The sequence below is a fragment of the Nicotiana sylvestris genome, chromosome 6 (genome assembly GCF_000393655.2).
Source record: "Nicotiana sylvestris chromosome 6, ASM39365v2, whole genome shotgun sequence".
Lineage (NCBI taxonomy): Eukaryota > Viridiplantae > Streptophyta > Magnoliopsida > Solanales > Solanaceae > Nicotiana > Nicotiana sylvestris.
In genome coordinates, this window is record NC_091062.1 from 23637235 (window position 1) to 23648806 (window position 11572).

General features: G+C 34.4%; 2 protein-coding genes and 1 non-coding gene across 3 annotated transcripts; 2 read left to right on the forward strand and 1 right to left on the reverse strand.

The window, feature by feature from the left end:
• The first annotated feature begins 670 nt into the window (after positions 1-670).
• LOC104215699 (protein VASCULATURE COMPLEXITY AND CONNECTIVITY-like) lies at positions 671-6560 on the forward strand. Its single transcript, XM_009765554.2, has 3 exons — positions 671-891; positions 1331-1536; positions 5989-6560. The coding sequence occupies exons 1-3, from the start codon at positions 793-795 to the stop codon at positions 6164-6166; spliced, it is 483 nt and encodes a 160-aa protein (XP_009763856.1). The 5' UTR covers positions 671-792; the 3' UTR covers positions 6167-6560.
• Positions 6561-7885: 1325 nt separating this feature from the next.
• Positions 7886-7958, forward strand: TRNAA-AGC (transfer RNA alanine (anticodon AGC)). The gene has a single exon. It is a non-coding gene; the product is annotated as a tRNA-Ala (tRNA).
• Positions 7959-8635: 677 nt separating this feature from the next.
• LOC104215700 (uclacyanin 1-like) lies at positions 8636-10344 on the reverse strand. Its single transcript, XM_009765555.2, has 2 exons — positions 10114-10344; positions 8636-9338 (listed from the first exon to the last, which is right to left on the reverse strand). Exons 1-2 carry the CDS (start codon positions 10274-10276, stop codon positions 8782-8784), a joined length of 720 nt encoding a protein of 239 aa, XP_009763857.1. The 5' UTR covers positions 10277-10344; the 3' UTR covers positions 8636-8781.
• Between the last annotated feature and the right edge of the window lie 1228 nt (positions 10345-11572).

Genomic DNA, 11572 nt, shown 5'->3' on the forward strand with positions numbered 1-11572 from the left:
TATGTACTGGCTCCGAAATCAAAATGCGGGCCTGATACCAATGATATCAAACAATAATCAATTTCTTTAATTCCTTAGATTTTCAGTCTTACAATTTTCATAAAAAGTTCACTTCTCTGGCTTGGGACCTCGAAATTCGATTCCGGGCATACGCTTAGGTCTCATATTTTACTACGGACCTATCGGGACCGTCAAATCACAGGTCTGAGTCTGTTTACCTGGAGCCAACAAAACATTGACCGAAGTCCACAAAAATCCACTTTTTAAGCCAAAAATTATTATTTCATAAATTTTTCAAATAAAGACTTTTCGGAATTACGCCCGTACTGTACACACAAATCGAGAAGAGAAAAAAAATTAGGTTTTTAAGGTTTGGAGTGTTGTGCTACGATCGAGTATTAACTTCAGACTGCGCAAAAGGACATTTTTTGGTCACTCACCGATTCACTTTTTCACTGTGATAGATGACTTTGCCTCACTCTTAGCTGGTTTATACCCAAACTTTTCTCGGTTCCCCACTAAAAGAGAATCCTAGATAATAAGAAGAAAAAAATAGTAGACAAAAAGGTAAATAAAGCTAGAATTTTATTGTCAAAAAGATGCTTTCCGTAGAATCAGCCATCATCCAACTGTCTCCTATAAAAGCTACAAATATCCACTAATCAGTATAATCCAATTTCATACTATATTATTAAGCTCGCCACTTGTACTATAGACTGTAGTCCAACTTATTTAACTCCGAGTCACTCTTTTCCTTGTTATTCATTAAAGGTATTTGGAGTTCAAGAAAAAATGGCTAAGGTATTTGGGATTTTTGCATGCTTAGTGATTGTGGCTTTAGATGCTGTAGCTGGACTTCTTGGAATTAAAGCCGAAGGAGCTCAAAACCAGGTATATATATCTCATCCAATGCCAATTTCATTATTGTACCAAAAATTGCAACAACCACAACATGCACAGTGTCGTAATTTTACCAGTCTAAGTCTGGCAATGATAGAGTGTATGCAGATCTTACCCTTATCTTGTGAAGACAAAAAGACCGTTTTTGATAGACCCTCGACCATAATCATAGTAATTTACCAAAAATTGCAAAAAGAAAAAAAAGGGCTTCCTTCAAATCCTCCAAGAAATTTTTTCTATTCGATTTAAATTATATACACTGATAGTGTAACAACTAGTTTAATATGTGTTTGTAAGTTAGTAAGTTATCCTTTATATCAGGTTAATAATTACTAATGTTTGTCGCACACAAATTTACTTGACCTTACTGTAAGTAGTTTTTACACTTTCTAATGCATAGAAGTCAATTTTTTTTTTTGTGGTTTGGAAGGAGAAACACCTGAAGCTATGGTTGTTCGAGTGTAAAGAGCCAAGCCATGATGCATTTATACTAGGTTTAGCTGCAGCAGGTCTATTAGGAGCAGCTCATATTCTTGCCAACCTCGTCGGAGGGTGCAGCCTCTACTGTACTAGTGATGAGATCCAGAAAGCACCCCCAAGCAGACAATTATCACTCGCTTGTCTTCTTTTCACTTGGTACGTGATAAACTATACTCCCTTCGTTTCAAAAAGATTGATACTCACTTCGTCCAAAATAAGTAATTTTTTGACCTTTTTTGGTGATTTTTTTCAGATTTTAAGAATGAATTAATTATTTTTTTCCTATATTGTCCTTGGAGTAAATAGTGTTGGAGTATGTGTTAGTGTTTATGTGAAGAGATAATAAATGTTATTGCTAATTAATATTAAAAGGTGAATTTCTTAATTTGTATGAAAACAACTAAAAAATCGCTTATTTAGACCGGAGGGAGTACTATTTTCTTATTTGTCTGTTTCAGAAAGATTGACGGCTTTCAATATTTAGTTAATGTGAATCATTTATAGCACCATAAATGGTAGGTCTTATTTCATAAATGTGACCACATTTCAAGTCGTCCCTTATTCATAGAAGGAGGAGGGGATTGGAGCATATTTTATTAATGATTTATTATTATAAATCTAGTAGGAGTACTAATTAGGTAGTACTAATTAGGTTTGTGAGTGTTTCAAATCTTAGATGCCTCTTCTAGTGAGTTCAAATATTTTGTTATCGAGACTATCTATTAACAGTCTTATTAGATTTGATAATTATCACTCCACCTTGTTTGGCTAAACTTCCATTTTTTTTTAATTTTATAAAGTATATTATCAAAAGTTGTTCTTCGAAAAAGTACTTTTGGAGACTAGTTTATGTTTAATTAATCAACTTGAAAAACATTTTTGCTAGATAATATTAGGACTCTGATTATGTGATAATAACTCTTGTAGATGATAATATTCATATCTTTGGTAGATAATTGTTTTTTTAACCAAAATAAACACTCTAATAGGTAATGTATTTATCACCAGGGGGAGCCAATGAACAAGTTACGGATTTGGTCCAATACAGTAATTTGGTTTAAACTTCATTTGTCTTTGAGAAATTTATTGAATACTATATAAAATTATAAATATAAAATTCAATAACTCAAAATAATTAAAATTTTGAACCAATAAGCTTCAAATCTGACCACTGATCTGCTACTGAATTCTGCTCATCATATATAACAACGCAGTACTGGCTCTATGAATCACTGATCTATTCACAAAATATTCACACTATCAAAACAGAAGAACAAAAAATAAAGTGAAAGACAAAATATCTGATTGATCTTTTGTATCTGCAATCTATCTGTTGGGTTCAGAACAAATTATATCGGGATGCGTTCACCGCCATAAAGAAACTTCATCGAGTTTTCTTCGAGCCCCACACCATTTTTTGGAATGAGGTAAAGGGAATAGCTCCAATCAAGTAGTTTGTCCACGATTTGAGGCGACACTTGTGGTGTGACGAAAAAAAAAAATTGGTCCATTTCATGCATTTACCATACGAGATTATTATACAATTTAGAAAGTTAAATAATAATCTTTCGCATATATATATGTATATAACACATATAAGAATCACTGAGTTTACTTATTTTTATTCACATGAAAACATTTTAAAAAATACGGTTCTTGCAAAATTTTTAAGGAGACGAAAGAAAAAATTTCCAAAATATTTATTATGAGTCGTTAAACTTTATTAAATAATAAATTAATTTCTCTGAATGATTTGAAACTTGTGTTGAATATTACCAATTAGATTTTTCCTTTTCTAAATCGGTTAATGATTCAAAAACTTCCACGGAAGAGGGAGTCACCTCTGAACTTCCCTGGCATAAGGATTTTCAACAAATGATAGAAATACTTGAGTAGAAGCTTATCCTTTCAAATTAAAAATAGAAAATGAAGCTATTACAAGCAAAAATATTAAAAATATTTTTGAATAAAATAATTATACAAATAAATATTTACACTATTTTGGTAAATATCTAATTACAAAACAACCTTCAGCATCTACTAGTTCTAAGACAACAGAAATCTCTAATTCTTCAATCCCCTTATTTAAGCTTATGAGATCCCTAGAATTTTCTCTACAGAACTTCAAATTCATCAAGCTAAAGACTCTTCTCCGCTTTTTGACCTTCAGCGTAGGATCCTAGAAATTGAGAAAACCCTGATAGCTCAGGACGTCCCAACTACAATTCTATTGTACTGGTTCTCCGAGAAGTACATATTGACCAAGAAACCAATTCACTGTTAGAGCAATTTCATGATAATCTTCCCCTAGAAATTTTCCTTGATAGAAAGTATCTTTCAACTGGCGTCAACCTCAAACACTCTATTATTCAAGAGCTACCCATCCTGATATAGCCTTAGAAGAAAGATCTAATATTATGCAAAATAATTATAATGCCAAATAGTATGTGTGAGTGGAACATAGATGATCGTTCCGAATACAACATTATGGCCAAATTACAGTAGATGACTATGGAAATTCGAAAGGGTTTTACACTTCAGGCTGTTAAGTATCTCAGAAGATCTTTCCCTAAAAATATCTGGACTACCTATGAATGTTTTGATAATAGTATAAATTAGGGTGTTTGTTGAATCGGGAATGGTATAGCCATCCTTATGGATTAGTTTTCCCGTTGAATCAACTCGGACACTTAAGAAAATTTGGTTTTTATTTTCATAACTAATATGAGTAACGCACAAACCTTTAAGTTGACCTGTAAAACCTGCTGCTTAGACTTAGGTAGTAAGATGGCCAGAACAGTTATGAGAAGTCCGGTATGTAGAGATTATCATAGTCATTTGCTGTAATTTGGCCAAAATATTGTATTCAGAACAACCATCTATATTCTGTTCATAGATATTATTGGCATTATTATTATTTTGCATAATGTTGGGTCTTTGTTCTAAGGCTACATTGACTGTAATCATAAAAGAATAAAGTTATTTTATTAATCAATTGTGAGTACAATTCTATTTTTCTCTTGATTCTTCTCATCTGATTATCTTCGTGATTCGACGTGTTTCTCGAACGTAGGATGATGAAGACTTCCTTGGATTTATTTGATATCCAAGAAGTATGTTGTGGATATTCTTGAAATTTTTGATTATCAAGAATTATTCGGCCACCTCTTGATCTCTTTGTGAATATTCGGTGAGTTTTTGAGATTTTTGAGAGGATTTCCATTTTTGAGATATTTTTTTATGGGATTATGTAACCCTTTTTATAGAAATGACCTAGGGCTAGGGTAGTAGTCTCCAGGTTAGGGTTTTGGTAGAGTAGCCTCCAAGCAATAGATTCCTAGAATTTCAAGAGTTGTTTTAGTATCTTGAATTTTGGATTTTGCATGATTCGGTAAAATTTCAATGTCTAAAAATGCCCTTACTTCAAGGTTTATCGGGGTGTTGACTTGCCGAAACTTGAAGACGAGACTTGAAGTACTCGACCATCGTAATAATTGATTTGAAACTTGTAGTTTTCGATTTGCAGGAGGAAGAGATGAAGGGCATAACTGGTCCCACTGGGCGTGCCAATTTGTTTGCAATGAATTTTCGACATACGAAAAATAACTACAATCACAAAAGAATAAAGTAATTTTATTAATCAATTGTGAGTACCATTCTGTTTATCCCTTGATTCTTCTCTCCTGATTATTTCCGTGATTTGAAGGCTGGAGCAGCGTGTTTCTCGAACGTAGGATGGTGTAGACTTCCTTGGATTTATTTGATATCCGTGAAATATGTAGTGGATCTTCTTGAAATATTTGATTATCAAGAATTATCCGGCCACCTCTTGATCTCTTTGTGAATATCCCGTGAGTTTATGGGATTTTTGAGATGATCTCCATTTTTGAGATATTTTTTTAGAGATTACGTAACCTTTTTTATAGGAGTGACCTAGGGCTAGAGTAGTAGCCTCCAAGTTAAGGTTTTGGTAGAGTAGCTTCCAAGCAACCCTGATAGATTCCTAGAATTTTAAGGGTCGTCTTAGTATCTTGACTTTTGGATTTAGCTTGATCAGTTAAAGTTTCAGTGTCTACACCTATTCTAACAAAGAAAATTTCTAGGGGAGGATTGTCATGAAATTACTCGGGCTGTGAATGAGTTTCTAGTCAGTGTCTACTTATCTGAGAACAATAACATAAGAAGTGTTATCTTTAGTTGGGGTGTCTTGGGCTATCAGAGTTTTCTCAATTTTTAGGATCCTATGCTAAAGGTCAAAAACCCGAGAAAAGTCTTTAGCTTGGTGAATTTAAAGTTCTATAGAAAAAGTTTCTAATGATCTCTCATAAGGGTTAAATAAGGAGAATGGAGAAGTGGAGGTTTCTGTTGGCTTAGAACTAGTGGATGCTGAGAAGATGGGTTTGTTATCAAATATTCACTAAGAGTTTGTAAATATTTGTATGCATAGTTATTTTATTCAAAAATATTTTGGCCTGTAATATCTTCATTTTCAATCTTTAATTTGAAAGCAATCAACACATTAATCTCTAACTAATAGCAAAAATATTTAGGAGTGAACTTATTGTCTTTGTCTCACCATATTAATGTATTCGAGTTTTGGAATTTCAGGATTATATTAGCAGGAGGAATGGGAATGCTGGTGATTGGGACAATGGCAAACAACAGGTCGAGAGCTTCTTGTGGGTTTGGACATCGTCATTTTTTCTCCATTGGTGGAATTTTGTGTTTCGTACATGCCATTTTTTCTGTTGCCTATTACGCCACATCTACTATGACTCTTGCATAGTCCAAAACCACCAATCTTATTCCTCTCGAGGTGGATTCAGATTTTAATTCTACAGGTTCAAGACTCGAGTTCTAACTACTGAAAGCATCACAATTCAAGCATTTTCAGCAATTCCAGTGGATATGACACGGAAAAATTCAAGTCTAGGCTAAAAGTTATGGATTCAAACGCAGATTAGTAGTGCTACCCGCCCCTGCTTCCTCTTGTGTTCTCCTCACAATTTCTTGCTACAAATTAACCTTATATATAGTTTATTCTACGAGGTTTTAAATTTTTCACTTCTCTTTTTCTTTGTTTGATCTTTTAGAGATTGGTAATACTCTGGTAGAGTAACTGCCATTTGGCGTGACTTCTGCTTATAGATCATAGTTATGACAACTGCTTTCGGTTTGGAGCTGACTTATCTTATGGATACTCCAAAGTTGATGAAGTGTTTTCGACGATTTGTTTTTAGAACTAATACTCTAAAATCTGTCTAAATTATACAACTTTTGTCAGTTGCCTACAACTTTCTGTCTAAATTATACAGCTTATGTGACATAATGTGTAATAAATCGCCAAATAACGTGTGAAGGCAGAAAAATGCCATTAAATGGCCCACTTATCAGTGTTTAATGGCTTATTAGCTTTCCTTTTTTAAATTATATTTCACCTTCCTACCTCACTTTCTTCTCCATTTCTTCATCTGAAATTCTCTCTTTCTTGTCAAAACCCCTAACCTTCTATACCGATTGATGAGCAGAACCCTAGTTTTTATTCTGATTTTCGACAGAAACAAGAATAGACAAAGCAATTAAGGTAAGAACCAAGATTAATGGAGAAAATTACTACTGAGAGGTGTAGCCATTATCTGATGAGAGCATAGAGAAAATGAGTTTTTTTACAACTGAGCCACTAGTTTTAACCCTAGCCCTTTTTATTTTATTTTTAACATGTAATTTTTTACAATGATATAATAAAGAATATTAAAATCTTAATTAAATCTGTATTTTAGATTAAGCTAAACAAATATCCACGTAGATTACCACATGACAAATTTTAAAAATAATTGGAGCGTGTATTATACGCACGATGAGAGGGTTTTATTATGAAAGAGATATAGTTCAGGGGTTTTGAAGGGCAGGCGATAGTTTAAGCAGGCAACCGACAAAGATTATATAGTTTAGGCGAGTTTTAGAATATTAACTCTTTGTTTTAAAATGATGACAATTGCATATTTAATTTTGAGAAGCTTATTACATGACCTGTGTGTTTGCCGTTGCACTAATTTTGGCCAAAAAATCGAAGATATGATGTCCAATGTATAATTGATCAACTCTACCATGAATTCAAATATTTCAACTAACTAAAGCACAGGAAAATAATTCATTTGAAGAAGTATAGTATTTTAGAATGCCTATATTGTTGGAAGAAAGGGAATGTCCCTCATTGATTAGGAAGAGCTCGATTTTTCACTTGATAAAAAAATTGTCTTCTCTAGGGCTAGTAAAGAGCAAGAAAAAAGAAAATTAGGCAAACAACGAGCATGCGGGACTAGTTAATGGCTAATAAATAATAACAATACCAAGTTTACGGGATCAAATAATTTAGATTTACTGAATATAAAAAGAAAGCTATGTGAGTTTTGCCAAGGTAAAATAAGAAATAACAAAGTTATGAAGAGGTATCCATTTTGAGTGCAAAGTAGTAATAACTGAAACGAAAATATTTAGCATCAAAGGGGATGTAGCTCAGATGGTAGAGCGCTCGCTTAGCATGCGAGAGGTACGGGGATCGATACCCCGCATCTCCATTGTTGTTACGTCTTTTCAGTTTATTTATGTAAGACGTGTTTCATGATTTTAGGCCAAAAATTCCGCTGAAGAAAAGGTAAACAACAACAGGATAAGAGTGCAAGTGGAAAATAAATGAATTACTCTTTTTCATGACCCAAGTCTTTAATTTTATTCTTCAAGCGATCTATGTGCGTGGGTCCATTTCTTGCACAATTGGAATTTAGTGCAACCTTAACTGAGTCAAAAAAGAAAAAGTCAGAAACGGAGGTTTATGATGCTAGAAATTACATTAAGACTAAGGGATTGAAAGCTCTTCTTTCCAATTACTAATGTATGCTCTCGATATTTTGTGTTTGGTCGATGTTCTATGCCTGTAGTAAAATTGTGCAATTTTCTGCTCCATTTTGCAAGCTAGGAAGAGGTTAAACAATCTTTTACAAATGGTTCTAACTATCCTGGTACGAGTATCACAGGCTGTTCATGCTCTGATATATCTGTTATCAGACCTTTAACACTATTTCTAACACCATTATTCACGAATTTGATGTCTAATTATCATCGCAAGTATCTTAATTTTTAGCCATGGTAAGACATCACAGTATTTTCCTAGACTAATGCCTCTAGTTAATAAACAAGTCAAGATTTGGAATAATTACCTGGCTTTGGTATCACCAGAATCGTCAACAATCAAATGTACTCTGTCACGAATTGCACATCCATGTACTCACTATATACTGAATATGCTCATGATACACAAGATTGAGGAAAATCATGATACAAAATAGAATTGAAACAATTTAAAAAAAGGGACAACCCGGATTATAGATTTCGTATAAAGGCTTAAATAATGAACGCCATCATAACAACAAAGCCAAATCCCATTGTAGAACCAGCAATGACTCCGATTTTATTAGCCGATGATGGGGGAGATGGCGTCGGAACAGAAGCACCAGAAGGAGGCAATGCAGGAGCCTCAATAGTAGGAGATGATGGACTACTAACAGGTGATTTTGTAGGGGACGTTGTAGGGGATTTAGCAGGGGAAATTTTAGGTGCAAGTTTTGGCGACGGCGGTGAAGATTTGGGAGATGGTGATGAAGCAGGGGATTTAGTAGGGGAACTGACAACTGGGGTGGTGGAAGGTGTAGATGCTGGTGGCGGAACTGGTGGTGCGGCTGCAGATGGTGGAGAAGCTGTGGCAATTGTATTGACTTCAAGTTTCATTCCCGAGGCACAATGTCCACCTGTTCCACATATGAAATATCTCTTGCCTAGAGAAGATAGAGTAATGACTGTCATCCCACCAGCATTTGTTGATATTGCATTTGTTGTCTCGCAAGAATCATAATTAGCTTTTGTAACTTCAAGCACATCATGGCTTAGACCATAGGAAAATACTGTTAATAAGAAAAACAAAAATAGAAGATGTTAGTTAGTTTGAGAACGAGAGGGGTTCGACTTAATTGTAAATAGGTTTGAGTCACATTGAACGTAAGTAACAAAACATGCACGGATCCCTTGAATGAAAGGGACTCCCACCAGAAGCGGAGCAAGAATTTGAAATCTATTGGTTTAAGATTCTAGTCTTTTTGAGTTACTAGTTTTTAAATTAATAATTTGTATGTTATCAATGAATTTTTTAATATTACACATATAGGATCTGGACAAAAGCTATCGGATTCGGCCGAATTCGTACTCAATATTCTAGCTCTGCCCCTACCTCCCACCAACCGCAAGAACCTCAAGATGATGAAGACTCGTCCTCTTCATGGAAAAAATGGAGTGAGGATCAAGACGGGGATAATAGTCCTTCATCAATACCAAGAAAGGTGGGCAGGGGCGGAGCTATCATGTTCCGTACAAGTTCGGATGAACCAGTGGCTTTGATTTAAAATCTATTTATTTAAAAATATTTATTGAATATGTAGAAATTATTAATTTCGAATCCAATAACTTAAAAAGAAAAAAAAATCCTGAACTTATAAATCCTAACTCCGCCTCCGATATAAAATGAAAAGACCAAGCTTTTAATACTATATTTAGACGGAATGTCATCTAAACAACCATAAAACAATCAAAATTCCAATGTTCCCAAACATGAGAAGGAAAAAAGGCATTAGTGCTAAGAAGTATAAGTTTTATTGGGTGAATTATGGAATGGGGATGGCTTACTCAAATTATCACCAACTAAGAAAGTTTCGGATGCAGCCCATGTTTTATAATCCGCGCCCTGTCTCCATCCACTATTACCTCCCACTGTGTGATTTGCAGCCATGGCTGAACCAAACACCATGGATATGGCTGCCAAGCTCAATAATGTTCTTAGCATTGCCATTTTTAATAAGCAAATTTTACAATTGGGTTGTATAAACTGCTGAAATATTTGCTAGTATCTTGAAAATTATGTCTTCTTTCTTGCAAGATTCTGCTTTTTATAGGTAATTCTGTTGAATGAGGACAGAATTGTTTGACTAAGATTGTCATATTTTATAATCTAAACGCGCCAATGACGGTGGTTTCTCAAAGAGGCCACCTTTTCTCCCCGCGTCTTTTTATTCTTTTTTCTTTTTACTTTCATTTTATGAATCTTTTTTCATATTGGCGGTGCTCGGCGCAGATGCGGATCCAGAATTTCAAGAGGATGTGTGCACTGTTGTCAAGAGGTGGATTTAGAATTTACATTTAACGGGTTTAACTTTAGTCTCTTACCATGAACCCGCTCCACTTTTGAAATTATAGGTTCGAAATTAATTTTCTTCACTTTCAATTTATGTGAACCTATTTGAATGAGCACGAAGTTTAAAAAAAGAGAGAAGACTTTTGAACCTGTGGTGTAAAATGGTACATATATTTTGTGTGGCTATAAATCATTGCATAAAGGTAAATTGTTTCCACATAAGGAAAGGAGTCATTCCTTTTGACCCCGACTAAAAAGGAAATATATTCACATAAATTAAAACGGAGGGAATATTTTTTTTAAAATTTTTTTAATGAGTATATATATATATATATATATATATATGTGTGTGTGTGTGTGTGTGTGTGTGTGTGTACACACACACTATGTGCTGAAAATAAAACTGCCCGGAGTGGGACTGAACCGTCGATTTCACTTATAGAGGTGCACCCAATAATAATTGCATCATAGTAATCTTTGAGCATGGATACACGCACATATATTTAAGTAAGTTTGAGAAATATAACATTGTTATACATAGTTTAGGGAGATGAGCATGGGTTCACGTGAACCCGTACTCCTTAACCTAGATACATCTCTGTGGTCGGGCCAATCTATGCTCAGATTAACTATTCTGCTAGATACCTATTGTATAGGGTAAAATATGCTTATATTAAATGTTTGCATAATAAAGTGACACATGGAGGCGAAGGCAGAAGGTAGTCAGGCCCGAAGGCAACGATCTCGTTTATTTCCGAAGGGAATAGGTATTTATAAAGGCAAAATAAATGGCTACCACCCGGTAGCATTTAATACAGAATATTATATAACATTAAGTACATGGTCCGTTACAGAGAATATGATATTCACTAACTACCATTACACATTCTTCAATTGCTCTCATAATTGTCATTTAAGAGGCGCTTGATCCTAGGACCTTGTTCCCTAGGTACA

Excerpts from the sequence above, each read along its gene's own strand:
- LOC104215699 (XM_009765554.2), top strand. The coding sequence starts at position 793 with ATGGCTAAGGTATTTGGGATTTTTGCATGCTTAGTGATTGTGGCTTTA. Across the intron at positions 892-1,330 it reads CCGAAGGAGCTCAAAACCAG|GAGAAACACCTGAAGCTATG; the intron begins GTATATATATCT and ends GTGGTTTGGAAG. Across the intron at positions 1,537-5,988 it reads GCTTGTCTTCTTTTCACTTG|GATTATATTAGCAGGAGGAA; the intron begins GTACGTGATAAA and ends TTGGAATTTCAG.
- LOC104215700 (XM_009765555.2), bottom strand. The coding sequence starts at position 10,276 with ATGGCAATGCTAAGAACATTATTGAGCTTGGCAGCCATATCCATGGTG. Across the intron at positions 9,339-10,113 it reads CTTAGTTGGTGATAATTTGA|TATTTTCCTATGGTCTAAGC; the intron begins GTAAGCCATCCC and ends TCTTATTAACAG.